Raw genomic sequence first — 23,708 nt, forward strand, 5'->3', positions numbered from 1 at the left:
GGCAGTCTCCCCGCTAACCTCATACTTAGACTTTCCGCTTGTCTGCTAACTATGCGTTACAATGCTGCACATCGTTCAAGCCAGACGTAGCTTCACATTTCGGTCAGTTCTCAGATCTACGCCTCGGCAGTTGCCAGGGGTTGGAACCATCGTACCACCCTCTCCATGACATTTCAGCCGGCAGCACACAAACTCACAATCCGAGATCTTCATCCTCAATCGGCCACATTCCAGCAACACGAGCTGATGTCTCAGAAACTTCGTTTACGGTTTACCAGTCGACACGACCGATCACGGCGCAAGCCACTACCCTCCCAGCCGGGTCCAACTGGGTTTCCCCCTTGACTCCGGCGCTCCGCCACAAGACTCAACGACACGCTCTGTGGCTTCTCTCAACATCGCGCAACCAACTCATATCCCGTTCCCACCCACACGTGGGGAAATGGGGGGGTGCCGTAGATCACGAGAGTGGATGCGGCGTCAAAGGACCGAAAGCGCGTTTATCTCAGTACAGCCAAGCTCCGGAAGAACTTTTACGATTTTCATCGACAATCTGCCGTTTGCGGCCATGAAGCAGATATTTCCTCCTCGTATTCACTCAACAGACGAAAGATTTTCCATGGATTGAGTTCGGAGCCAATTAGGTATTGAGGGCAATGAGTCTGATTAATGTGATTTTTCTAACCAGATTTTCTTACTAGATCTTTAAGCTTGCAGTCTATGATGGAGACGAAGGAATCCACCAGAATTTCCTCCGGGATACCATGAGCGGCAGTTGATGACTGAACAATTCCTCTCGTTCCCTATAGACAATGATCCCGCGACCAGGCTGGAATGCTGAGTCCACCGGACTTCGGGAACCGGCTGTCTCACGGCGAGACAGCGTCGATGACGTTCTCATAGGGCTTGGACAAGAGCAAGGCTGTCTTCGGCGCCGAAGAGACATGATCCGGGCCGTACGGATACGTTGGCTTGGCCCTCTCGTTGCCCTGGATTGCAGTCGCATTCCGTTCCCCCTCGCCATTCTGGTCTCACTCTGAATCGCCTCGCGCAGGGTCGCAGCGATCACCAACATTCCTCACACCCGAAGATATCCACCAGATCCATCGCGCAATGTCTCACTCTGAACAACTACCTCACCAAACCCACCACACTTGCCTCTGATCTATCCGGATCCGACGAAATGCTCTTCTCCCCTGGTTCCGTACCTCGCCCGGCACAACTCTCTTCGCTGGACCACTCGCGTGTAAGCCATGCTCGCTTACAGGTTCATCCCAAAAATACCTCTTCTTCTTACCACATCCGTCCAACTGTCAGTCCCAACTGCCCACTATGGCGTACGCCAAAACGGTCCGAACTGGCAGAGTGCACGAGGAGCTCGCAACATCTTTTGCCGCATGCAGCCACATTCGAGATCTCTGAATTTTCACGATGCCCTTGGCTCAAGATTTTCCCACTTGGGATGGAGCTCACGAACTGTTCCTGCATGGTCCCACCGACGTTCTCGGTAATGTTCTCAGGAGGATGGGCAGACTTACACCACACGATCAATGGCTATATCAAGTCTCCTCGAACCCAGCCGATATCAGTCCTTTCTTCTTATCCTCATCACAGCAAACACAGCTTCAAAACCCCCCCTTCTCTCTGAGCTTCTGCTTCAACATTCGCTTTCGTCTTTCGTTCTCTCTAGCTCAAGATCAAGAGTCTAGTCAAACAGAACCAACCACCACTCTCGCTTACATTTACAAACCATCAAGATGGTTTCTCCTGCCATGATCCGCCTCGCCGCGGGTGCCGCCCTCTTGGCCGGTGTCAACGGCCAGTCGACTACCTCGACCACCGTCGTCGCTCCGACTACGACCGTGACGCCCAGCACCACCGTGACCGTGGCTAACCCCACCACCACGGTCACCGGCGGCGGCACCACCACCACTCTGACCTCTTCCGCCAGCTCCAGCAGCACGGCGTCCACCAGCACCTCCATCGTGACCAGTGTCGGCAGCTCTACCGTCACGGTCATTGCTCCCACGAGCACCTCGGTCACCACGGATTCCACCCTCAGCAGCGGCGCCAGCACCGTCCCGAGCACCACCGAGACCTCGACTTCTACCGGCTCGACTTCCTCGGACCCCGGCGTCGCCACCTCGTCGACCACCACCACCGACGTGGTCACCTCTACCGTCCTCACGACCTCGGCCCTCAACACCACCGACCCCGGCGTTCTCCCTACCTTTACCAGTTCCACCGTGACCCTTCCCAACAACAGCACCACTGTCATCCCTGTCCCGGTTGATCCCACCGTCACTCCTCCTCCCGTCTTCCCCAACGGAACCGCCCCTATCACCATCCCTCCCCCGGTGACGACCACCACTTGCAACTTCAACGGCACGTGCAATGTCATCACCCTGCCCCCTTGCGTGACGATCACCTCCTGCTACAACGGCTACTGCAAGCCCGTCACCACAATCACCTACCCCCTTCCCCCTGTCGTTACTCCCCCTACAGTGACGACCATCACTCGCTGCAACTTCAACGGCACCTGCTCGACCTACACGCGCCCAGTCTACGTTCCCGCCACGAGCACCCAGGCACCCTTCTACACTGACTGCTCGACCCTTACAAAGACGTACACTACCTGCAACAACGCCGTCTGCAGCACCGTCACCACGACTACTACTTCGTCTTTCACTCGCCCGGGAACTCCTACCCCTACTGGCCCTGGTGGCTCGACCTTGGTCACGAAGCCCTCGAACCCGGCCTCGCCTCCTGTCAACCCGCCTACCAACCCCAGCAACCCTCCTACCAACCCGTCGAACCCTCCCAGCAACCCAAGCAACCCTCCCGCCAACCCTCCCAGCAACCCTCCTAGCAACCCTCCTTCCAACCCTCCCAGCAACCCTCCTAGCAACCCTCCTTCCAACCCTCCTTCTAACCCTCCCTCAAACCCTCCCTCAAACCCTCCCTCAAACCCTCCTTCCAACCCCCCTGCCAGCCCTCCTGCGCAGCCTCCCGCGAACCCCCCTGCCTCCAACCCTCCCTCCAACCCCACCAACCCTCCCGCCGGCAGCTCTCCCGCGACCACTCCGGCCGTCCCCACCACCGTCAGCGGCACCCGCCCCGGCACCACGTCCCCTACCGCCGTGGTTACAGCCGGCGAGCCCGCTCTGATGGCCGTCAGTGTGATGCCGTTGATGAGCGTTCTTGGTGCGGTTGCCATTGGTATGGCTGTGTTCTTGTAATCTGGACCCTGCAGTTGTTTAGGGGTACCATGAACAAGTATGAGTTTGGCACAGGCTTGATAGCTAAAGCTGGATGTGAGAAGAACGTTTCCTTTGTATTGAATGCTCTTGTATGATGAGCTGGAATAGATTTGGTGATAAAATTGGTGAGGGAGGCCATGGATGATGGTTTTGTAATGAGGATGAGTTCAGAGAGAGAGAGAGAGAGGTAGATGAGGAAGAGACATAATGAAAATTATTATTTCAAAATGTTTTCGATGAAGTGTTCCGACAGCTCGAGTCACTGCACTATACAATAGTTGACTTAAGTTTCTCTCGTGTACGTGAGTTATTGTACGCATCGCAACGGTTGATATCCGTTAAAAGCACCGCATTGTCACTGATTTGAAGGACCGCGAACTACAGTCGATGTTCTGTTCGGAGTCGTATTCATTCATTCTTCCAAGACTGGCTTGGTCGAATCAGTAGTCCTACTTGATGGTTTCTAGTTTTCATGAATGAATATCGATGAGAGGGAAGTGTTGGTGGTCACCGCAATGCACGTGTCCGGCAATCTCGTCGTATTCGACAGAGAATTGATTGATACTTGGGACACCCAGGGAATGAAAACGATGTGATACTATCAAAAGCACCGCTTCACAACAGTTGTCCACAAGATGCATGTATCATTTGTAGCAGCCCCGGTCAGGTACTCAATCGAAGGATGACTGGACAGACTGGGACAAGATCAAGGAGTCATTTGAGAATTGCTTCCAAGAGCCTGCCGACACCAATCACAATACCAAGACCGTGCGAGAGGCAATGCTTTTCTCATGAGCAAATGGTGAAACCTATCTTCCCAAGGCCCGGCTGGAGATTAGCGCAGCCATACGTGACTCTGCAGCCATGCGTGGCTCTGCATCCACACGATATACCAGGCATCTTAGGTAGAGCATGAACCCGAAGATGATATAGACCTGGGAGAATACATCGCCAGTACTCAGCACATTTACACTCTCTGCGTGATGCATCTAAGCATGCCTCTCAATTCGGCGTGGATGTTGGTCAATTGAGGACCAGTCGGGCGGTTGTGGTTGGCACGTATGATTGGTCGGCTTCACCCCGCATCAAGACGGGACGATGACGGATGAGATGGCGATGCCCCGCCGTTCCGTACTCCGCCCGCGTTGAACAAGAGGCGGGGTGAGAACGTCCGGAAGGGAAGCAAAAGCAACTGATCAACATACCCAAGGCAGCTCCAGTCTACTCTATCTCAACTTCAACTCTTATACCCCCGCTTGCATAACCCACTCTTGATATTCAAAATGACCGTAATCCACGTTGTCCAGTTCCAGTTCAAGGAGCTCATCCCAGCAGAGGAGGTGAAGACGGTATATTCGACCACAACCCGGCGGACTCGGGGTCAGGGAGCTTAGTAGCTTGATTGCAGAGACACAGGCTAACGCTAGACACAGATGTGTGATTCCATGTTGGCGCTCAAGGAGAATTGCATCCACCCGACGTCTAGCAAGTCGTACATCAAGTCTCTGGTCGGCGGCCTCGACTGTAGCCCCGAGGGTCTGCAGGACGGCATCACGCACATTTTTGTGGCCGAGTTTGAGAGCGTCGAGGACCGCGACTATTACCTCCACAAGGACCCTGCTCACCAGGCGTTTATGAAGCAGGTTGGGTCGGCTATTATCAAGGCGAGGGTGACTGATTTCAAGCCGGGTGTTTTTTGAAGTGTATTGGGTATGACTTGTGAGATGGGCAGTACCTCATCGCAAATCCTGGAATCCGGCTCGCATGTACGGATACTGTCCAAGTGAACTGTACAGAAAACTATCGCTTGGAATGAAATGCCATCATTGTACAAGGGTTAGGCAAATGGGGAATGAACATCATACGGAATAAACCCACGCAACGGGAAGGAGATGCAGGGACGTGGAGGAGAAGCATTCAGGGTCTTGCTCAAAAAGATACATGCACTTTGTACCTTTCTCCCAGCCTGAGGGGTCCAAGATAGGTGGGGTCCAATCACGATTGAAGTCTTATGGACCAATCAAAGCTCGTAGAAGATGTCTGCTCCCGGTGATGTAAGCGGGGCACTCAAGGTACTGGGGTCTACGTCATTGGTAGCGCGGGCAGATCCAGGGAGGAAGGCACATTGCTCAGTGCTCTTGCCTTGCCTTGCGGTGCTCTGCCCACCCGACGCTCCGTCACCGTCCCCGTTCCTGCCCATCGTTGGTCCCCCGCCTGCTGCGTGCTCTTCCCCTCCCCCGCCTTGCTCCTGCTCTTTCTGCTCCTGCTGCTCCTTCTGCGTGTCTGCCTCCCACTGTCTACCCATTGTACGTACCTTTAGTAGCTTCTTCGAGGAAGGTACCCACCCACGCCCAGCGCTTGCCTTGCTTTCCCACCTCATTCGGTACGAACGTCCAAGTACCTTGACCTTGGGACGCTTCACTTTCATGACTTCAGGGGACCAACCTCAGTGCCTCCCTGTCACGCCTGCCTGACGCGAACGTCCAACATCCAGTCACTTGGCTTTATTCACCCAACTTGGAACTCTGCACAATCCGGCCACACCTCGTCACCCTTTCTTCTTCACACGACGACAACAAGCGCACATGCGAATTGCTCCCTTTGCGATACCCATTCAACTCTGTGCTAGATACCACCATTCCACCTCCATTGTCTGGCTCTGGAGGTAACGCCCACCTACACACCCAACGACGATACCCGATAGTTTCCGCCCTTTAACTACCGTCCACCACGAAGCGGCCCCAAATCATCTCTGCCCGAAACGTATCTACTGCCTACGAGCAACCGGTTACGAGCTCATCTCGGTCCGAACATCGACACATATAACGTCGACGGCTTCCGCTATCGACCTCATCGACACCCGTTCGGTTTATCCCAGACACCAACGTCAACTAGCAGCCATGGCGCAAGCACCGCGTCCTACCTTCATCAACCTCCCTCCTCCCACCTCCAACCCGGATACTCCATCTGAGATGCCGTACGCTGTCTCGCCCCCTCTCTTCCACTTGGTTTACAAGCTAATATGTCTCTACACAGCGGCACCCCCACGAGCGCCACGACCTCCCTCTCTGCCCTCTCGACCACCGCTATTAAAGATGGTCACCGAGGCCACTTTCCCCAGGGTCCCGCCGGTGTCCGCGGCCACGCCCACCACCCCTCTACAACGAGCCTCGAGGCCGAGCGCGCCGACAGAATCTCCCGTCTCGCCGGTCTAGAGCGAGTCTCGACTCTACGCGCTCCGCCGCACCAGCAGAATGCCGGTTCCTCAATCTCTCCTCAGACGACCCCCACCTCCACCGGCTTCCCTGCCAACTACCCGCCCAACACGCACCTCACGCCCGCATACTTTGACGCCCATGGCCAACCCACCGCTGTGACTAAGATGAGCACTGTCGGTACTGCCAGCGCGACTGAAAGCTATGTCGGTGATGACAACGAGACACGCACCGCACCTGGCGAGCAGGACGAGGATATGTTCAGCATGGATACCAACTACCGCGAGGCCGACTCCGTTACCAGTATGGGCGCCGAGCCTGAACGCATGGACGAGGACCAGACGGCTGGGTCCACCGGAGGCTATGACGACCGCATGAGCGACGATGGATCCGCCAGCCTCGTTGGTTTCGGCGAGGGCGCCAACAGCACCGTGTCTGGTCCCATTTACCAGCGTCGCCCCATTCCTGGAGTCGCTGGCCAGGCTGGTATCTGGGGTCTGGAGCGAAGTGCCTCTGGTCTGAGTGACGGCCTGCCGACGCAGCGGGCCCGTGACGTCACAATGGGCGGTGATACTCCCACCAGCGCGGCCGCAATGCAGGAAAGACGGGATGCGAGGATGATGGATGGTACGACCAATGATGGTGCCGGTGTACCTAGCGACGAAATGTACGTCGACACCACCAACAAGCCACCTGTCCCTGCTTCCCAGCTCCCCCAGCAATCTTCACAAGCTAACCCCGCCACGACGCCAACAGCTCGTGATACTGCAGAGCGTCTTCTTAGGGAGCGACTTGATGGGGGCGAGGCGCGCGTAGGTAACACCGCGCTTGGTAGTCCCCAGGGTGGCGGCGACAAGCTCGGCAAGTTCTACTTTGAGGAGCGGAAATGAGGCCCACCGAGTTCTTTTTTTAATTTGATCAAGTAGGCGAAGACAGAGGTACGCGGATGATTATATACGGTTCATGACGTTGGGAAATAACTTTGGGAAGAAAACTGGCGGGCTAAAGACTCCGCCCGCATGATTTTGACGGGTTTGTTGCCGGGATTGGAATTGATTTGGCCGGGTTATGAATGCCCTAGGTTCGACTAAGACAATGCGAGCTACTGATTATGAGTTGTCGTGTTTGATTCTGAAGTGACGGGAGACTGGAGATAGGCAATGGTTCATGTTTGTGTCGTAAACCCATCCAGGACTGGAAAATTTGAGGCATGCAGCTTTTGCCTACAGACGCATTGTTCATGAAACTGAGAGGTCTGGCAGCGGCATCTGGCCAAGTCGAGATGCGAGTATCAAGGCACTGCATTGCCGAGGAAGTCCAATATGAGCAACATTGGCGTGGGGCCTGCTACTCAGCGCGGACCCCCGACCCGGTGGCGTAAATAGTTCAGTCGGCACCCCGTGTGCGGGATCGGTGTCGGGGCCGGCCGTGCGATTCGAGCCCCGCACCTGTTCGATCCTGCGGGAGACTCTACGCAGTAGGCGTTATTGGAGGCAGAGGTGAGTTACGGGCATTGGTTTGGGGATGCCGAGTGGGGACGCCCTGGGGGATATTGGCAAGAATACCTATGGATAGGATACATGTTGAGACGTTGGCTTCGCGGTTGATCTCGCGTGGGCTTCTACGGATAGATGTTCGGACGAAGGGAGGTTCAGGGGATGTGGCCTTGCTCTTGGGGTTCTTTTTGGTGTGGAGATTGAACTTTAACGCTTAAGGGAGCTCCGTAATCATATAGAGATGGGTTCTAGCTTGTAAGCTGTGGGTTTGTTGAGAAGTTGGTTTCGATGATATAAGCCCTGGAATAGCCGGTGCCTTTTTACTTCCGTTCCTTTCGGGAGTTTTTTTGTCTTTGCGTTTTCACGTGGTGCTATGGTGCTGAGTTCAACGATTCTTAACAGCCCGGCTTAGAGGGTATTGTCTCTTTGGAAGTTCAAGTCTGCTTCTGCTGTGTGCTATTCTACGCCGCATAATCTTATCTTACTACTACTTCATTGAAACTTCGCAATTGGCCTAGTTTTGATACCTTCGTACCTTAGGCAGTATAGAAAAGCGCTTGCATAGAGGTAGTAAAGTCGGCACGTCGCTTCTGCCCCTCGTATTCCGCATTCTTAAAGCTCGGTTTCTGCGGACAGGAAGCCGCCGTCTTCGCCGGAGAGGTCCAAACCACGACCCGATGTGACGCTGACATGCCCTTCCCCAGTGGTCTCCCCCGCTGTTCATCGCATCATTGTCTAGCAGCCCCCCTATTCGCATCGAGGACCGTGCTACAAATACTACGGGTTGACTCAGTTGTTGACCATTAGTAGGGGAGAAACGGCTCCGGGTTCATGGAATGGGGTTTACGCATATTGGTTTATATTAACAAACCGGGTTTTCTTTAGCGTTCCGGCCTTCCTAGGTTGCTTGTTTAGGTAGTCAGTGCGGGTAAGGAAACTCAAAATAAGGTGAATCGTGACGGAGACGTCCCCCCGGCTGTTATTAGTCAACTTCAATAACTGATGCGGCACATTGCCGCTTATGTGAACATGCAAAATATGACGGATGAGGACTTCGGGAGATTTCATTCTACGAGACCCTTGACTCCTTATAGAGATAGCTCCGCTCTCTTTAGGTTCCGTCACGGTTACTCGTTCCCCGCGCACGTCGGACACCACATTCGCTCACTCATAGACCATGCGCCTCTTCAGGACTCTACCGCTTGTCGTCGCGGGACTTATTGCGCCTTGCTTCTCGGGCGCCTTTCCCTCGACTAAATCCCAGGATGCGGCGGCCACGTTCTTGGATCGTCTGCTTGTCGATACATGGGGTCTGGGCGATGCTCTTCAGCGGCAGCCTTCTTCGCTAGTTGTAGATTTGGGCTATGCCAAGTATGAAGGGTACAACAACGCCACCAGCGGACTGAATATGTGGAAAGGGTGAGATGTTTGTCTACGTATCTCGTAATCGTTTACTTAAAACCCTCCAGCATCCGCTACGCAGCTCCGCCGACGGGTTCACAGCGATGGCAACCTCCCCGGCTCCCCTCATCCAACGACACGGTCATCGGTGGTAGGGTCCCGGTGACGGCAGCGACCGAATTCGGCCCCATCTGTCCGCAAAACTACCCCGCCGTCCCGGGTCTCCCCTTCATCCCCGGCGACGAGGACTGTCTCTTCCTAAACGTGTACGCGCCCGCCGACGCCAAGGATTTGCCGGTGCTGGTGTATATCCACGGCGGCGGGTACGGGTACGGTGATGGGAGGATTGACATGTCGGAGATTATTGGGGCGAACGGAGGTGGCTTTGTAGCTGTTGTCATTCAGTACCGGGTATGGTCTTTTGCTTTTCCATATCTTGTCGAGGGCATTTGTCTAACCTTCTCCCGGGACTTGGTGATGGACGAGAGAGATCCGTTGAGAGACAGCATGCTGACGATGTACAGCTCGGCGCGTTGGGCTTCCTTTCCTCTGCGGACGTCAAGGCTCGCGGTGTCGTGAACGCGGGACTTCTGGACCAGGCTTTTGCGCTTGCTTGGGTGCAGCGCTTCATCGGCCTGTTTGGCGGTGATCGTGGAAGGGTCACGATTGCAGGGGAGTCGGCGGGTGCTGGGTCGGTGATGTATCACACTCTCGCCGTGGACGGTAGTCTGGGAACGTCGCTCTTCAAGAACGTGAGTTTTGACAGGTTGCGGCATGGAAGCCTGTGGTGATGATTGGCTGACTCGATTACGATGCTAGGGGATCGCTGCTTCGCCGTATCTTCCGTTCCATTATGACTACGACGCGGCGTTTCCGACGGCGCGGTACCAGGCGTTTGCTGAGAAGGCGGGGTGCTCGTCGTCTGTCGATGTTCTTGCGTGTCTTCGGGGCAAGGATAGTATGACGCTGCAGGTGGCGAGTGCGAATACCACCTTTGAACAACCGTATGGGTTCTGGTACGTAGTTGGTTCTCGGAACATGCGGTGTTCACACTTCCTAGACGCGACTGACTGGATAATGATAGGGCTTTCTATCCCGTGACGGACGGCGTCTATATTAAGAACCTCCCGACTGAGCAGATGAAGCAGAAGAAAGTCAACGGAGAGCGTCTACTCGTCGGTGTGAGTATTCGACCCTCCAAGCTACGCTTGCGTTCCGTGTGTTCTCGACCGGCAACTGACAAGTCTTGCAAGCATAACGCTAATGAAGGACCTCTCCTCACCCCGCCCAACATCGTCAGTGTCGCAGACTTGACGTCCTGGCTGAAGCTCGAATTCCCCAACCTCTCGGCGAGCCAAATCGACCAAGTCCTCGCGGCGAATCCGACAAAGACGGGCTCGAACGACACCCGTTTTGAGACGAATGGATTGACGGGGCTTACGGCCCTTGACGTGAGCCAGTCTGGGACTGGACTACAACAGAGAGCAAACGTAGGGAAGCTTTACCATGCCTTGTGACCCGGACTCTAATATCAGTGAAATAGAACATCTACGCCGAGGCAACATTCGTGTGCCCCAGCTACTGGCTCTCCGACGCCTTCACGTCGCCAAAGTCGTCGTGGCACTACCAGTACTCCGTCCCCTTTGCCTGGCACACGACCGACATCCCAGGCTACTTTGGTCCCGCGACACCAAACCAGGGCCCAGACATCGTCCTCGCCTTCCGCAAGATCTGGGGAAACTTCATCACGGGCAACGACCCCTCCATCAGCAATGAGATCGCCAACGGAGCCTCTAGCGCCGACGCGGGCGCCGAGAACGGGGCGAGCGAGTGGCCTGTCTGGACGGAGGAGGCGCCGAAGCAGGTGAACCTGAACCAGACGGGCGGCGTGCCGTACGAGTTTACGACTTCGTGGGGGGCGCGGGTTACGCAGTTTATGGCGCCGGGACAGGTGAATGATATCCGGGTTGTCCCTGCGGATTCGTGGGAGGGTGGACGTGGTGCCAGGTGTGAGTTTTGGAGGGGGCTGGCTCCTAGCATTCCGGCGTAGACTAGGCTTGGAGCGCGTAGACTCCAATGAGTTGATGCTGTAGCAATAATCGAAAACGATCAGGTTACAAGAGATTTGATGACGCTTGCGATGGGCGGGATGGATGTGAACAAGACGGTGATGGTGCCGAATAAGCTCATTGACAAGCTTGATAGCGCCGCAGCACGGGGATCGGTTCGTAAGAGGAGGGCGGTGGCGATGGCTGAGGAGTTGGCTCCGAGTGTGACGCCGCGGGTGATGTAGTCATCTGTGTTCCTGTAAGCTGCTTATGTTCGTTCATTTCATCGCTCACACAATGCAGGCTCATACCTTCTGGGATCTTCATCCAGGCCAACATCCGCTGGCCAACTAGCACACCGACAATACCGCTCATGATAGCTACCGCAGCCACGGTATTCAGATCACCACCAAGGTTCTCCGTTGCAGGTAGAGCCAGCGCAAGCGTCAGACTTCGCGATGCAAACGCGAGAGACCTCTCCGCGCTGATGCCGATGGCGAAGCAAATCTTGGGGTACGAGAAGAGGCAGCCGATCGACATGAGGATGTTGGGCAACACGATCGCCACAAAGTTCTGCTTCAGCTCACGGCGGTATTGGTACATTGGCAGTGCCAGAGACACGATACTCGCGTCGAGGACGGTGCTGAAGATGTCGCCGGCGCCAGGGAGACGACCCTCCGGGTTCTTGGCGTGAAGCCATAGGTACGTGTAATTCGCTCCCGTACGGAACGATCGGAGAGTCTCAAAGAGGCCTGCGCCTTGGATGGCGGCTAGGGCCCAGATTCCGAGGACGGAGAAGAGAGCGGTGACGAGGACGGGGTGAAGGTATTGCCTCCAGTTTGCGGGGACGGACATGGCGGCGAAGTAAACGAGGAGGATAAGACTTAGGTGAAGGGGCATGGCGTAGCCTGTTGTGTAGTAAAGGGGGATTCCGACAAAGGTGAAGATGGAGGCGTAGAGAACCCAATTGAGGTGACCGCAGATCCAGGCTGCCCAGAGCTGGGAGCGTGGCGGGGGGACGGGGTCCTGTGGTGGGAGAGGTGGTGTCGGCGGACAGGAGGGAATATCGACGTTGATTTCGGTGATTCTTGCGGGAGATGATGTTGCTGATGGTAGGAAGTTGTGTGAGGCGTTTTGGGAGGGCGGCGGCGGAGCAAGGGTGTTGAGTGAGAGTGAAGACGGGGCTGCGGAGATGGTGCGGGAGCCCGGGACGGAGTCAATTCGTGGAGGGGTGTCGGCGAGGGGAATCTCGTCGGTCTCGTTGCCCATTTCTTCTGCACGTTCTGTCATTGCGCGTTTGGATGATCCGAGTAGGAGTTGGAGGCCGCGGGTGAGGTATGCGGCGAGCGCCATCATAACAATGAAGCCGATGACTGAGGGGCGTTAGAACTTAGGTCCACGAAACATTGGATTGAAGAAGGGGGACTTACTGAAGACGGCAATAATCTTCATGACTTCAACGATGCCGATTGAGGGACTCAAAGGCAGCATGATGAACGATGGTGTGAAGAAGATGTTGATCCAACGGAGAGACCATCCCGCCTGAGGTTCATCAGCGACGAGCTTCCAATAACATCAACCTCGTTGGAAGAACCTACTGGCACGTCAATGACGGCAACGATAGCTCTCGTCTTGTGGTTCCCCAGTACCAGCTCCGACAGCAAGAGCCCAAAGAAGAGCAGAATCAAGCAGGCCACGGAGGCAGGGAACGAAACGCCGACGGCGTCGAAGAAGACGCTGACGCCAAAGCAAGCGGCCAGCATGACCATGATGCCCGCGGGCACGTAAAGCCATGAACTGAGGAGTTTCGGAGCCGTCTGGGACGCAGCCTGTTCGAGATGAGTGAGCTACTTTTACAGAAGAAGCTTGAATTTGTGATTTGGACATACCAGCTTTATCGCTTGGAGAACATCGGTGGATGTCTTGAGCCATTGCGGCTCGCTACTTGGGCGTTTATTCGAAGTCGTCATCGTTGTTGTGTCTCGGAATGAATCTCATTATGAGAGGTAAAAATGGTTAATCCTGTATACAGAATGAGTACAGGTCCAAGCTAAAATATTTTGAATCAAAATCAGACTTACAAACAAGAGAATTTGATCGAAGAAACGTGTGTGACATGAGCAAGAGCAACAAGGTTCTTCTTAGCTCTCAAGTTATCGCTGTTTGCGTCGGACGATATCGCCGTTGAAATTAGTCAGTCCCCTAGCCGCTTTCCCACCCCAGCGAAATGCTCCGATGCCGCCCCAAGACAATTAAGGCAAGGCTTTAAACCGGAAATCGAAGCCACTGGGATAAGCATTCGGCGCCGAAATCTTTTCGTTTCCGGCGGTGGGATTTGCTCGTGATAAGGCGCTTTTTCGAGGGTCCGCCGATCGGAAGCCGAGCCGAGCGGGCGGATCTCACCCGAATGACGACGGTCCACTTTGTCTTTGGGTTTGAGCTGTATCTTCAGCTTTCATGGAATGCCCTTCTTTTCGGATCTCACTTCACGATGGTCAGTCAATGTGAAGCTGTCACGAGCCCTCAACTCACATCATGCAGGTCCAGATGCCCGGCAGCGACTAGACCGTGATCATCGCTTGGCAACAGTAACGAGGGACGCCCACTTATGTAATGCCATGCATGAGAACTGAGAGGGCTCCACCGCAGCGCTGTATGCCTGCAAAAATGACGATCAATGGCACCATGTCACGGACTGCAGCAGTTATACTGTGATTTCCTTGAATTGCAATGATACGGATCTCTGAGCTAAGGTAATTGCACTTCCTGCCTCATACCCTCTCTCAAACCCGAATGCACATGAGCTGAGGCCTTGTCTATGAACTGCGTTGTTCATCTGTAAAGCCGATTCTCATGAAAGCCATGACCATACTGCCGTGTCCCTTCTCGAAAGCCTCCTTGCCAAACATTCCGCTGTCTTGGATCCCTCGAGGTAAACTTATTTGTGACGGGTTTCAGTCTCAAATTTCCAGGCTCTTGTTCAGAAAATGCGACGCCACCAGAATGCGGAATCGGACGTTGGGGGCTCCACCATACATGGTGCGAATTGAATGGTAGAACTGGTCGGTCAGTATGAGGAAATTGGCTGCATCTTTAAGAATAGAACCATTTGCCTGGTGTTTAGCGATGTACCGAGTGATCTCCACCCAAGTTCTATGCTTGTCCTCGAAGACTACAAGATCCTTGTTGGGACGCTTCGCAAAGCCTGGTTTCTTGTTGTTAGTACAGGTGAGGTCAATCACGGGCTCGCCCACAGCGGTGCAAGCACTTACGAAGCCGCTTCTTCATCCACTTCTTCTGCTCAGCCAGACTACCGCCGCCCAGCTTGACAAGAACGTAGAAGTTCTTGATATCTCGAAGGTTCGTGATCATTGTGCTGAGATCAGGGATAGAGCAAGGAAAAGGAGTGCGTCTCATGTGGGGCTTCAGGCCGCGAAGGCGGCTCGAATCGTACATGACGCCAATGTTCTCGATACCAGGAACAAAGAGCTCGCGATTGAGCTTCCGCTGGATGTCGCTGTGCCAGTCCAGGTGACGGCCCTCATTCTCTCTGAAGATAAGGACCATGAGATCCTTGCCCTTGCGGACGCCTTCCTCAGGGCTGTAGGACAAGTCCTTGAAGGAGACACCAAACTGGCGCTCGACGTAGGCTTCGAAGCCGGGGATGCCCTTGGTGAGTTCGGCGATACATTTGAACTTCGAGTTCTTACCATCAGTGCCAGTGTTGACGTCGATGAGGCCCGGGATGTTCTTGTTGGCCTTGCAGTCAGCGTAGATGATGGCTGGCTCGAAGTCGATGTACTCGCAGAGGATCATTGCCTTGATCTCATTGGGGAGACGGGGGAACGGGTGGAAGGTGTCGAAGCGAGGCTTCGGCTTCTGGACCTTTTTGCCCTTCCCGACCTGCTTGGCCTTCGCGACCTTCTTGACCTTCTCAACCTGGGGCTCGGTGGTCGAGGTGCTCGATCCATTGAGGTTGGGCACAGCAGTGCCAGTCATCTTGCTGACGGCAGCGGTAGCACCGGCACTGCTGATGAGAGCCTGGCTGCGAGCGCGGGTACGGCGAGCCGGACCCATGATCGGCTTGGAGATGACCTGACGAGGCATGGCTAGTGATGCTTTTGGCAATGCTCTAGCGAAATTTCGATGAATGTCAGCAAAGTTGTAGGCAAGAGATGACATTTCAAAGTAGGGGCAAAGTCGAGAGTGAGCAAAGCACCAGAAGAGAGTCGTACAGCGCGCTTGTCTTCTTTCCCCTTGCTCTTTCTTGGAGACTAAGTAAGAAGGCGCAACTGATAGCTGCTCTCCGCAATTCGACAACGAATCGAGAAAGACCAATAATGGAAGGATTGAAAAGGTCAGAAAATATGGGTGTCGCTCGTTGCCTCAGATCGGGAAGCCCGCTGTCCATGGTCGAGAAGGAGAGCGCTATCCCCACGCAAAAGCAGACCAAAAGAGCCGGTTTTTGCGAATTCCTGCATAAGCCGAGATGAACGAGGAAACAAACAACAACTGACTTACTGTTGTCGTAACTGCGTATGGTATGCGAAGTTTCTGCCAAGATGTCTGGAGGCTGTGAAACAATCAGCTAAGATTCTCACTCAAGAGACTCGAGCACCTGTGAACGACCCGTTTTCGCAGCCCAGCTTGTGATGGCTTTCTCCACCAAAATCGAGGGCGCTAGTAGAAAGGAGATGGGAATATTGGAAGAAAATAAAAGACACTCTCAAGTATCGAGATAGCGTAGAAGAGATGGGTTTACTTACCTAGGTGGTGATGTTTGATGCTGCTGAAGGCGACTGGAGAGTGGCCACCAAAAAGATGTTTGGTGGAAGAAGACTGTAAGAAGAGAGGAACCTGAGAGGAGGAAAATTGGAAGAGGAAAAAACCCATGAGGTGGATGGGGCTTTAAGAGCTTCGAGAGACCGGGTAGATTTTTGAAGTCTTGTGAGGCGGGTAGGACTGACCAGAGTTTACAAAAAAGGCGAGTGCAGCTGTTGAAACTGTCTCAAGGCGATTACAACCTTCAGAGCTTTTGAGAGCGGGTACAATTATCAAGATTATGCAAGGCAAGTGCAACTCTTGAGACTTCCCCGGCGAGCAAAACTTCGAAACTTCAAAGTGCAAGTGCAGCCAGGAAATCTGTGTCAAGCGGGAATGACTGGCAAAACCTTTGAGGGTGAAGCTTGTTCTAAGTCATTGTTTCTTCTCAGTTTCATTTACGAGGCAGCTCCAGTTTTCGAAATCCCACACAGCGGACACAACTTGAGAGACTTGTGTAGTGGGCACAGCGATCTAGGCTTCATGTGGCGATTGCGAACGTCAAAGCTTACCAAGGCTGGCATGGTGTTCAAATAAAGCACAAAAAGGGTTAGCAGGAGTTTAGGCGCGGCTTGATTCAGTAAGGCTACATAAAGAGGGCAGGTCTGTTAATGCTTTACAAGGTGAAGGGGCAGGATTGTTCATTCTCCATAAGGCGGATACAGTTGACGGACATTCATGCAGCCACACGTGGAAAACAACACTATCAAGTCTTCATGAGACGGGTAGAACAATCCCCTATATGTGACATGAACAAGGGACCCTGGATATTTTCATAAACAAAAATTATCAAAGTAAGTTGCACATTCTCACCAAAAGGTGTAAGGTCTAAAGATGGGTTGCTTGATTTGTTAGACTTCAGAATTGTTACAGCTCAATGAAAAAATCCCAAAGCCTAAACTTTATTGCTTTGGCAGAGTTTGTCAAATACGATAAAGATAAGAAGTGCAGTCAAGATACTTGACTGTGGTACTGGATTTCATTTGCGAGTCATCTTCGAGAGTATTGAACCGATTTCCGAATTCCCCTAGATGCATTTACAATAGGGAATGTCCGGAACATGCCGCTTCATGGACGCATCATCATTACAAGACGGAGCTGTTACGATCAAGATCAGAGGACACCATTCGTCATTGATACCATGTATGCCAAGCAATGAGCTCAATCTGTTTCCGGCCGAACCTAAATCACTATCATTCATTGAATCAAAAGGCCCCTTGGTGTTCTATATTCCGCCGCTCCATGGACTCAACGCTTGTCAATCTTGACTCCACGAAACGTCTTCTGAGCCTCATAGCTTTCAGGAATCGATACATTTAGCATCTCGACACAGAGTTACGAAACTTCTCGAGAAAGACCTCTCAACTTTTTCTGCGAGAATTCTTTCACCTGATTCCGCTATTCAGGTTGCTGTGGCCTGCCCTAAAGGAGGTCGTCTATAAGTAGGATCTCTCTTGACAGCCCAGACTCGAGCAATTCTTCGGACATGCGCCCGGAACATGTTTGTGTTGTCTCCAAACGTCTTTTCATCATCAGCGGAAAAGCTTGGTCTATTTCAGCGAACAAGACTTTTAGATCTTTTGTCGAACCCAACTGAAAGGATTCTGGCTCTCCGATTTGCCTCGATGTATCCGCGCTGATCTCAAATTCAGGCACCAGATTTGATCTCATCCACACGGACAATTCCTGGAACGCTTGGTTAATCTCACTACAGCCGACAAGCCTCTCGGACTTCTCCGACAGCTTTCTTTCAGAACCACGACAATTCTGTACAGCCTCTCGTAATTGGTCTTTTTGCTCGGATAGGCAGAGCAGAAACCCCTGTAGGTTCTCAATGTCGCCCCGACGATCTGATTTACCTCTTGACGCGTTTGATTCAACACGGGTACTGCAGTACTTTAACTTCTGTTGGAGTTTCTCCTCGCAGAGAGCTCGTAATGCCTCCAGCGTTCCGTTCAAACAAGAGTGGTGTTTATCTCGGACTTTCATGAAAGCCTTGACGGCGCCGCAAATGATCTGATAATCTCTACCGCTTGCCATCAATGTTTTCTTATGCTGTTCGGAATATTCATCCTTCAGCAGTGTGAAAGTCTTCAAAGCCTCCGTTTGGCCCTTTACGCAGCAGAAGAAGATGAACGATTCCAGGCTCGTGCCCGGAAACGTTGGGGTAAAGCACAGGTCTGCGAACCATGGAATGGCTATCCAGTCTTTAGGTGTCAAGCCATCTGTATCAGCCGTCCCTAGCGTTTGTAATATGGTCTCCCTATCTGGGCAAGACTTTACTATAACGTCTAGGGCGAACTTCGCAAGCGGCCGCTTTTCTGACTTTGTGTATTGCCGAGTTGTGGGCAAGCCTATTTTCAACGACTCTCGAAGCAAAGGTGCCACAGCCAGTTCTAGCGCCAGAATTGGGTCCCTCTCACCTTCTGCGGCGCTTCGGCAAGATACTTGTTCGGATGATGAGGCACGGATGCCAAGGTAACGGTAGGCTTGGTTTGTGACCATTTCTTCGGCTTTTGCTGCCTCAATGTAGAACTCTCCGCTGCGGCCTGGAGTCTGTAGGAATGAATTTACTGTTTGATGGGATAGCTGAATCGTCCAATTCGGTTCCGCGCGCCTGATCTTATGTCGCGAGTCCAGTCTAGACATTTGGCAATCATCCAAAATCTCTATCAGCGGACCGCAGTACATCTGAATGCTGCGACAGAACTTGGGCCAAAGGTGCTTTCCAATGACCATCCTGCGTGAACCCAAGGAATCATGGCTGAATTGCCTGTGTTCCCCCATCTCCGAGATCGCAATTACTTCCCGTAATTCCGTTAACTGTAGGGATGATCTCCTTTGAGACCCGACAATCCACTCCAAAATTGTTTTGGTCTTTGACAGTTCTTTGCTTGTACTGGAATCCTTGAGACCTTCGAGAAATTTAATGTAGAGTTCTTCAACCTCTGGAGGCGATGCAATAAGCGAGTCCATCAAATCCTGGGTCGTAAACAGTCTCTCGTCCTCGATCAAGAGCAAAAGTTGTCGAATAATCAGGATGACCCAGAGTATCACGCCATTGGCATGAGTTTCTAAGTGCGTACGTATTTTGCCTAATGTTTCCTCTTGTATATCTAGGTCGTCATTGGGAGACTGACTCTCGTAACACTGCGAGTCAGTTGAGGCGTCAGAGTCCTCGTAGAAACCCGCTAGGTCGTCATGGTCGGCGTCGGAGGAGAGGGCATCTTGCCATGCCGCTCGAAGTTTCTCGATACCTCCTTCAATCATGATGGAAATATCCCGGTTGTTGTACTGCTCCATCTTGATCTTCAAGCAGTTGCTCAGGCTTTTGGAGATGACGGACTCAGGCCTGCTGAGCAAGACGAAGCGGACGCGGCTGTCCCGGGAACTTGCAATTCCTGTAAACATCTGCAGTAAGTCGAAACCTTTGTGCGTCGACTTGAGACCTGATGGTCCCGTCACGCTCTCTGACTCGTCTAACGCGTCTATCACTGCAAGTGTTCGGGGCGTTGAAGGGCTAAGCGCGAGTGTCGTGAAAAGGTCTGACAGCTCTGACAGCAACCAGTCGTCATCCTGCCGTTCAGCATCAAATCTTGCCCGATAGATAGATGTCGCAGGTTCGAACGTCGTCTTGCTTGAGCTGAGGATGTTGAAAGTCAGAGCGCGCAGCATTGAAGCATCTTTGGCTTCAAAATCAGGCCCTCGGGCTGAATAGAACCAGTCACATACGAACGGATCGTCATTGGGATCGCCGTTTGGGACATCCCTTTGAAGACGTTGTTGGATGTTCTTCGCTAGAACCGACTTGCCGCTTCCCGCTTTACCCATTATCCACAAGATTTTACCAGAAGATCTCCACTCCTGGAACTCCTCGGTTTCCCAGAGCCACTGGTTGGTGGCAGGCAGCGGATCTGCGACTTGATCTCGCCTTTGGTGCATGCCATCGAACCGCAGGCTTTCAATGCATTCTATCTGCTGTTAGGGCTCCAAGTTCGTTGTTAAACACTAAAAAAAAAAAAACTGGGATGTATACCTCGCCACTCCGTAGTTTCGTCCACAATGAGAGCATTCGACATGACCTCCGCCCATCTTGACTCGACGCCAGTGCTGTCTTTGCGAGTATCATCAATGCAAAGGAGAGCTCTGACACTATGGCCAAGCTTGGCGATCCATGTAAGCAGTCTCATACGAGCACTCTGGGATTGAAGCTCGAGACCGTCGAGAATCAGCACGACGCATTTGCCATCCTTCCTGATATCCTCCAGACAAGCGCTCATGACAGTAGCAACTTTTGAAAAATAATCCCGAGTGAGGCCTCTGATTTGACGATACCAGGAAGTGATCGTTTCCCCCACAGGCGAAGCAGGACCGTCGTCATTAGCATTGGGCTTGGAGGAACTCTCCGACTTCCCGAAGGCTGAGCAGATTGAATTGAGAGCTTCTCTTGCTGTCAGAGAAAGCCGCACAAGAATCTCAGCGAGAGAAGACTCGGGCCCAAATTGCCCGCGAAGGAGCTGTGCGACAATGCACCAAACAACCTGTGCTTGATTCATTTGCTCACGACCAGATTTTGGTGACTGATTCGCGCCGGCTTCCAATGTCGCAAAGGAGAAGAACGCCACAACCGGTGACTCTTCCTTGTTGAGGAGCTTGCCTGAAGCTACTTGGAGTCCGATACCATTTGCTGCCGAGAATGAGTGAAGACCTTTCCGAAGCCACAACACTCTTGAATCGTGTTCACTCTCTGTTGGCTTCGCGCACCATGACTGTGCTAACTTGCAATAACGAAACCACGAGATGTCATCGCTCGTAGGATTTGTTTGAGCCGTCACTCCAATTTCCATAAAATGTCCCCAAACTGCTGCTGTCTTCGCAACTATGTGAATAGCTTCTTGAAGTCCAAAAGCTGCTGCCACATCGTCAGGTTTCAGTATGATCTCAGTGGTGTCTGCACCCTTTGCTAACTCCATAAGCCGCCCCCGCAAGGTATCTGAGAACTTTCCGGTTAAGACCCATTTCAGACAAGTTTCCGGATTCTCGTGTTGGAGCTGCTGGATGTGGTGTATCAGGCGAGATACATTTGAGTCTGCACGGTCCCCCTCGCTGCCTTCGAAGTCTATTCCGTCGATTACGATCACAAGAGGGCGTCTTTGCCGCGAAGCAGCATGTCGAAAAATCTCACCCAGCATGCGATGGAATAAGCCGGCTCGGGAGACTTCGGCTCTAGATATTTTGAGCTCGTGCCCAAAGGTGCGATTCATTCGCGTCAGAAGCTCCGGTCCATCGGAATGCCGAAGCAAGACGTAGGCCAATCCACCGAGGATCGTTGACGTTGTGATAAATGATATTGGATCGCTTTGAGGATCTTTGCAAAAGAAGTAAGCCGTGATATCGTATCGATGAAACCTAACAGGCCTAAGAACTGACAATGAGAACATGGAATGGCCCAGTCCAGTCTCATCGTCAACGAAGATAAACGGCTTTCCTTCTTGTTCCTGCAAATTACTAGCAAGTCTGCTAGCGTTGAAAGATTTTGCCGAGCTCTGGTATCCAAACTGGTGATGAGATGCTGTGTTTAGATTGGGATGGATGGAAGACAGGTTGAAGAGAAACTCAGAGTCGTCGAACTCCCGCAAGTTCAGTGCATGACCTAAAGGCAATACGGTTAGCTCCAGTCTCAAGTTTCTAAAGCGACCAAGGATCGTGCGTACTGCCACCGGAGAGGTGCTGTTGGGATGGGAGCTCGTTTTCCAATTGCAAGGATCGAATATCAGCTGGCCCGAGAAGGATAGCGCCATTCCCTGTGCGGAAAATGATTAACTGGAGTGATCTTCTTTGAATCTAAGATTCATAGGGTGTACGCGTACCAACAATTGTAAAACCTCTGCTTCGAAGTCGGTCAACAAGAGTAAGATTTTTACCAAGCACCTGGAACACCTTTGAGTTGGTGTCCTCAAGAAGCTTCAGCATAACTCTGAAGCCATCCTCTAGGTTCCCCGTCAGACCTACGTGGATGACGGATATTCGAGTGCCTAGTTCCGCCGTGGCATTGGCCAAACGGTTCGAAATGTTAGCCAGCTCAGTCTCATCCGCATCCTGTGTCTTCAAGGCACTAGTGAATCTCCGAATCGAGCCTTTCCGGCTCTTCTTCTCCAGCTTCATTGAAAACTGATTCAGCTCCTCCGCGATTGCGTTCAGTATCTCGAGCTGATGGACAACCGCAGGCGTCTGTAGTCTGGGTTCCTGTCTGACGAGACTAGCCGTCTGCGACGTGACTTGGAGTGACGAGGAGATCTCGTCGAGCTTTTTTGGCGCGTTCTTCACTCGCTCTCGGGCCTTTTGAATTTCTTGGATAGTTTTTAGCAGCGCACCAATGAGGCCGACGACGCTCGCGGCGGTTCCTATCGCGTCTGCCTGTTTCCAGTTGTGAGTCTGTTGTAGCGCCAAGGTCCTTTCTCGGCGAACTGGCCTACTTACCATGTCACTTGGTGTCAATGAAACCTGTGGTGTTTTCTGTTGTTCTTGGTAAGATAGGAAATTACGAATAGGCAGGTCCTGAGAGAGTAGGGCCACACTTCGGTTGGGCCACACTTCGGTTGGACCGCACCTCGGCGGCTAGAGAAACATTCAGGCAATGCAAGGCGGACTTCTCGATCAGCGAATCACGGCTGCAGATCAACAAGGACAAAAGCCTGGGGGCCAAGCAGAACGCAACATCGAGGCAAAATCTCCCCGTCGCCTATGGCCCTGCACGGAGCACGTCCTAGCATCTACCAACGCTATTTTGCCGAATAATATTTCAGACCGGTGCATTACCTACACCATGGAATAAGATAGGTGCTTTTCCACGGCCCATCGCAGGACGGTCATGGAGAGGTCAGCCTTTCTATCCGCGGCTGCGGCTTCAGGCGCTGTCCGGATCCAGATGTGGTGCGCTCCATTGATGCTCAGACACACCGAGTAGCGGCTTGGGAATATCAAGACCCACTCTTCGAACGGTTCGTGACGGAGGTGATGGGATACGATGAATCTGGACGATAGCCAGCGAACTACAGCTTCATTAAATTTTGGTACTCTTCTTCTCTACCATCCTTGCAAAGACGGGCGGCAAACGGCGAGTTCAATGATAGGAAGTTTGTCATTCGCATCAAATCCAAAGACGTCAGCAGACAAAAAGCGAGGCTAAGCCGTGAATGGAATCGGGATCCATCGCATCCCTTTAGCAATTGCCAGTGCGGGACTTGCGGATAGATGCATATTCAGATAAGGTATGGGTACGAAATATTCGGGTGGATAAATACCGCAACGCGTCCCCAAGCTCCCTTTTCTCCCGTCTTATTTTTCTGGCCCGCCAAACTCTCGCCAAACAAGACATCGAGCGCTTCACTCCGCCACAAAACGTTCAATTTGAAAGATAGATTGAGCCGAGAGCGCGCCAGAGGTAAGTCGCTCCCGATCCGCAAC

The 23,708-nt window shown here is 52.8% G+C and overlaps 6 protein-coding genes across 6 annotated transcripts; 4 read left to right on the forward strand and 2 right to left on the reverse strand.

The window, feature by feature from the left end:
• The first annotated feature begins 8 nt into the window (after nucleotides 1–8).
• On the forward strand, nucleotides 9–3,484 carry HER10_EVM0004202 (uncharacterized protein). The gene has a single exon (XM_035473854.1). It carries the CDS (start codon nucleotides 1,758–1,760, stop codon nucleotides 3,237–3,239), a length of 1,482 nt encoding a protein of 493 aa, XP_035326140.1. The 5' UTR covers nucleotides 9–1,757; the 3' UTR covers nucleotides 3,240–3,484.
• A 1,059-nt stretch (nucleotides 3,485–4,543) lies between these two features.
• On the forward strand, nucleotides 4,544–4,960 carry HER10_EVM0013324 (stress responsive A/B Barrel domain-containing protein; the record flags this gene model as incomplete). Its single annotated transcript, XM_035482686.1, has 2 exons — nucleotides 4,544–4,609; nucleotides 4,694–4,960. The coding sequence occupies 2 exons, from the start codon at nucleotides 4,544–4,546 to the stop codon at nucleotides 4,958–4,960; spliced, it is 333 nt and encodes a 110-aa protein (XP_035326401.1).
• Nucleotides 4,961–5,461: 501 nt separating this feature from the next.
• Nucleotides 5,462–7,986, forward strand: HER10_EVM0008453 (uncharacterized protein). Its single transcript, XM_035483068.1, has 2 exons — nucleotides 5,462–6,237; nucleotides 6,297–7,986. Exons 1-2 carry the CDS (start codon nucleotides 6,161–6,163, stop codon nucleotides 7,363–7,365), a joined length of 1,146 nt encoding a protein of 381 aa, XP_035326263.1. The 5' UTR covers nucleotides 5,462–6,160; the 3' UTR covers nucleotides 7,366–7,986.
• Nucleotides 7,987–9,148: 1,162 nt separating this feature from the next.
• On the forward strand, nucleotides 9,149–11,422 carry HER10_EVM0007643 (carboxylesterase family protein; the record flags this gene model as incomplete). The annotated part of the gene is made up of 7 exons (XM_035477193.1): nucleotides 9,149–9,342; nucleotides 9,441–9,783; nucleotides 9,897–10,124; nucleotides 10,192–10,388; nucleotides 10,457–10,553; nucleotides 10,626–10,862; nucleotides 10,916–11,422. The coding sequence occupies 7 exons, from the start codon at nucleotides 9,149–9,151 to the stop codon at nucleotides 11,420–11,422; spliced, it is 1,803 nt and encodes a 600-aa protein (XP_035326236.1).
• A 59-nt stretch (nucleotides 11,423–11,481) lies between these two features.
• Nucleotides 11,482–15,497, reverse strand: HER10_EVM0012484 (uncharacterized protein; the record flags this gene model as incomplete). The annotated part of the gene is made up of 6 exons (XM_035481878.1): nucleotides 11,482–11,669; nucleotides 11,732–12,793; nucleotides 12,851–12,962; nucleotides 13,019–13,249; nucleotides 14,438–14,625; nucleotides 14,693–15,497. 6 exons carry the CDS (start codon nucleotides 15,495–15,497, stop codon nucleotides 11,482–11,484), a joined length of 2,586 nt encoding a protein of 861 aa, XP_035326376.1.
• A 1,963-nt stretch (nucleotides 15,498–17,460) lies between these two features.
• Nucleotides 17,461–22,891, reverse strand: HER10_EVM0012206 (uncharacterized protein). Its single transcript, XM_035483176.1, has 4 exons — nucleotides 22,112–22,891; nucleotides 21,956–22,045; nucleotides 20,278–21,894; nucleotides 17,461–20,212 (listed from the first exon to the last, which is right to left on the reverse strand). The coding sequence occupies exons 1-4, from the start codon at nucleotides 22,722–22,724 to the stop codon at nucleotides 17,664–17,666; spliced, it is 4,869 nt and encodes a 1,622-aa protein (XP_035326370.1). The 5' UTR covers nucleotides 22,725–22,891; the 3' UTR covers nucleotides 17,461–17,663.
• Between the last annotated feature and the right edge of the window lie 817 nt (nucleotides 22,892–23,708).

This window comes from Colletotrichum scovillei, assembly GCF_011075155.1.
Source record: "Colletotrichum scovillei strain TJNH1 chromosome Unknown Contig00012, whole genome shotgun sequence".
NCBI classification, from domain to species: domain Eukaryota; kingdom Fungi; phylum Ascomycota; class Sordariomycetes; order Glomerellales; family Glomerellaceae; genus Colletotrichum; species Colletotrichum scovillei.

Bases quoted from the DNA above. Each gene is read 5' to 3' on its own strand.
- HER10_EVM0012206 (XM_035483176.1), bottom strand. From the start codon at position 22,724: ATGGTAAGTAGGCCAGTTCGCCGAGAAAGGACCTTGGCGCTACAACAG. The intron at 22,046-22,111 runs GTACGCGTACAC...TTTTCCGCACAG, and splicing joins CAGAGGTTTTACAATTGTTG to GGAATGGCGCTATCCTTCTC. The intron at 20,213-20,277 runs GTATACATCCCA...AACAGCAGATAG, and splicing joins CGAAACTACGGAGTGGCGAG to AATGCATTGAAAGCCTGCGG.
- HER10_EVM0004202 (XM_035473854.1), top strand. From the start codon at position 1,758: ATGGTTTCTCCTGCCATGATCCGCCTCGCCGCGGGTGCCGCCCTCTTG.
- HER10_EVM0008453 (XM_035483068.1), top strand. From the start codon at position 6,161: ATGGCGCAAGCACCGCGTCCTACCTTCATCAACCTCCCTCCTCCCACC. The intron at 6,238-6,296 runs GTACGCTGTCTC...GTCTCTACACAG, and splicing joins GATACTCCATCTGAGATGCC to CGGCACCCCCACGAGCGCCA.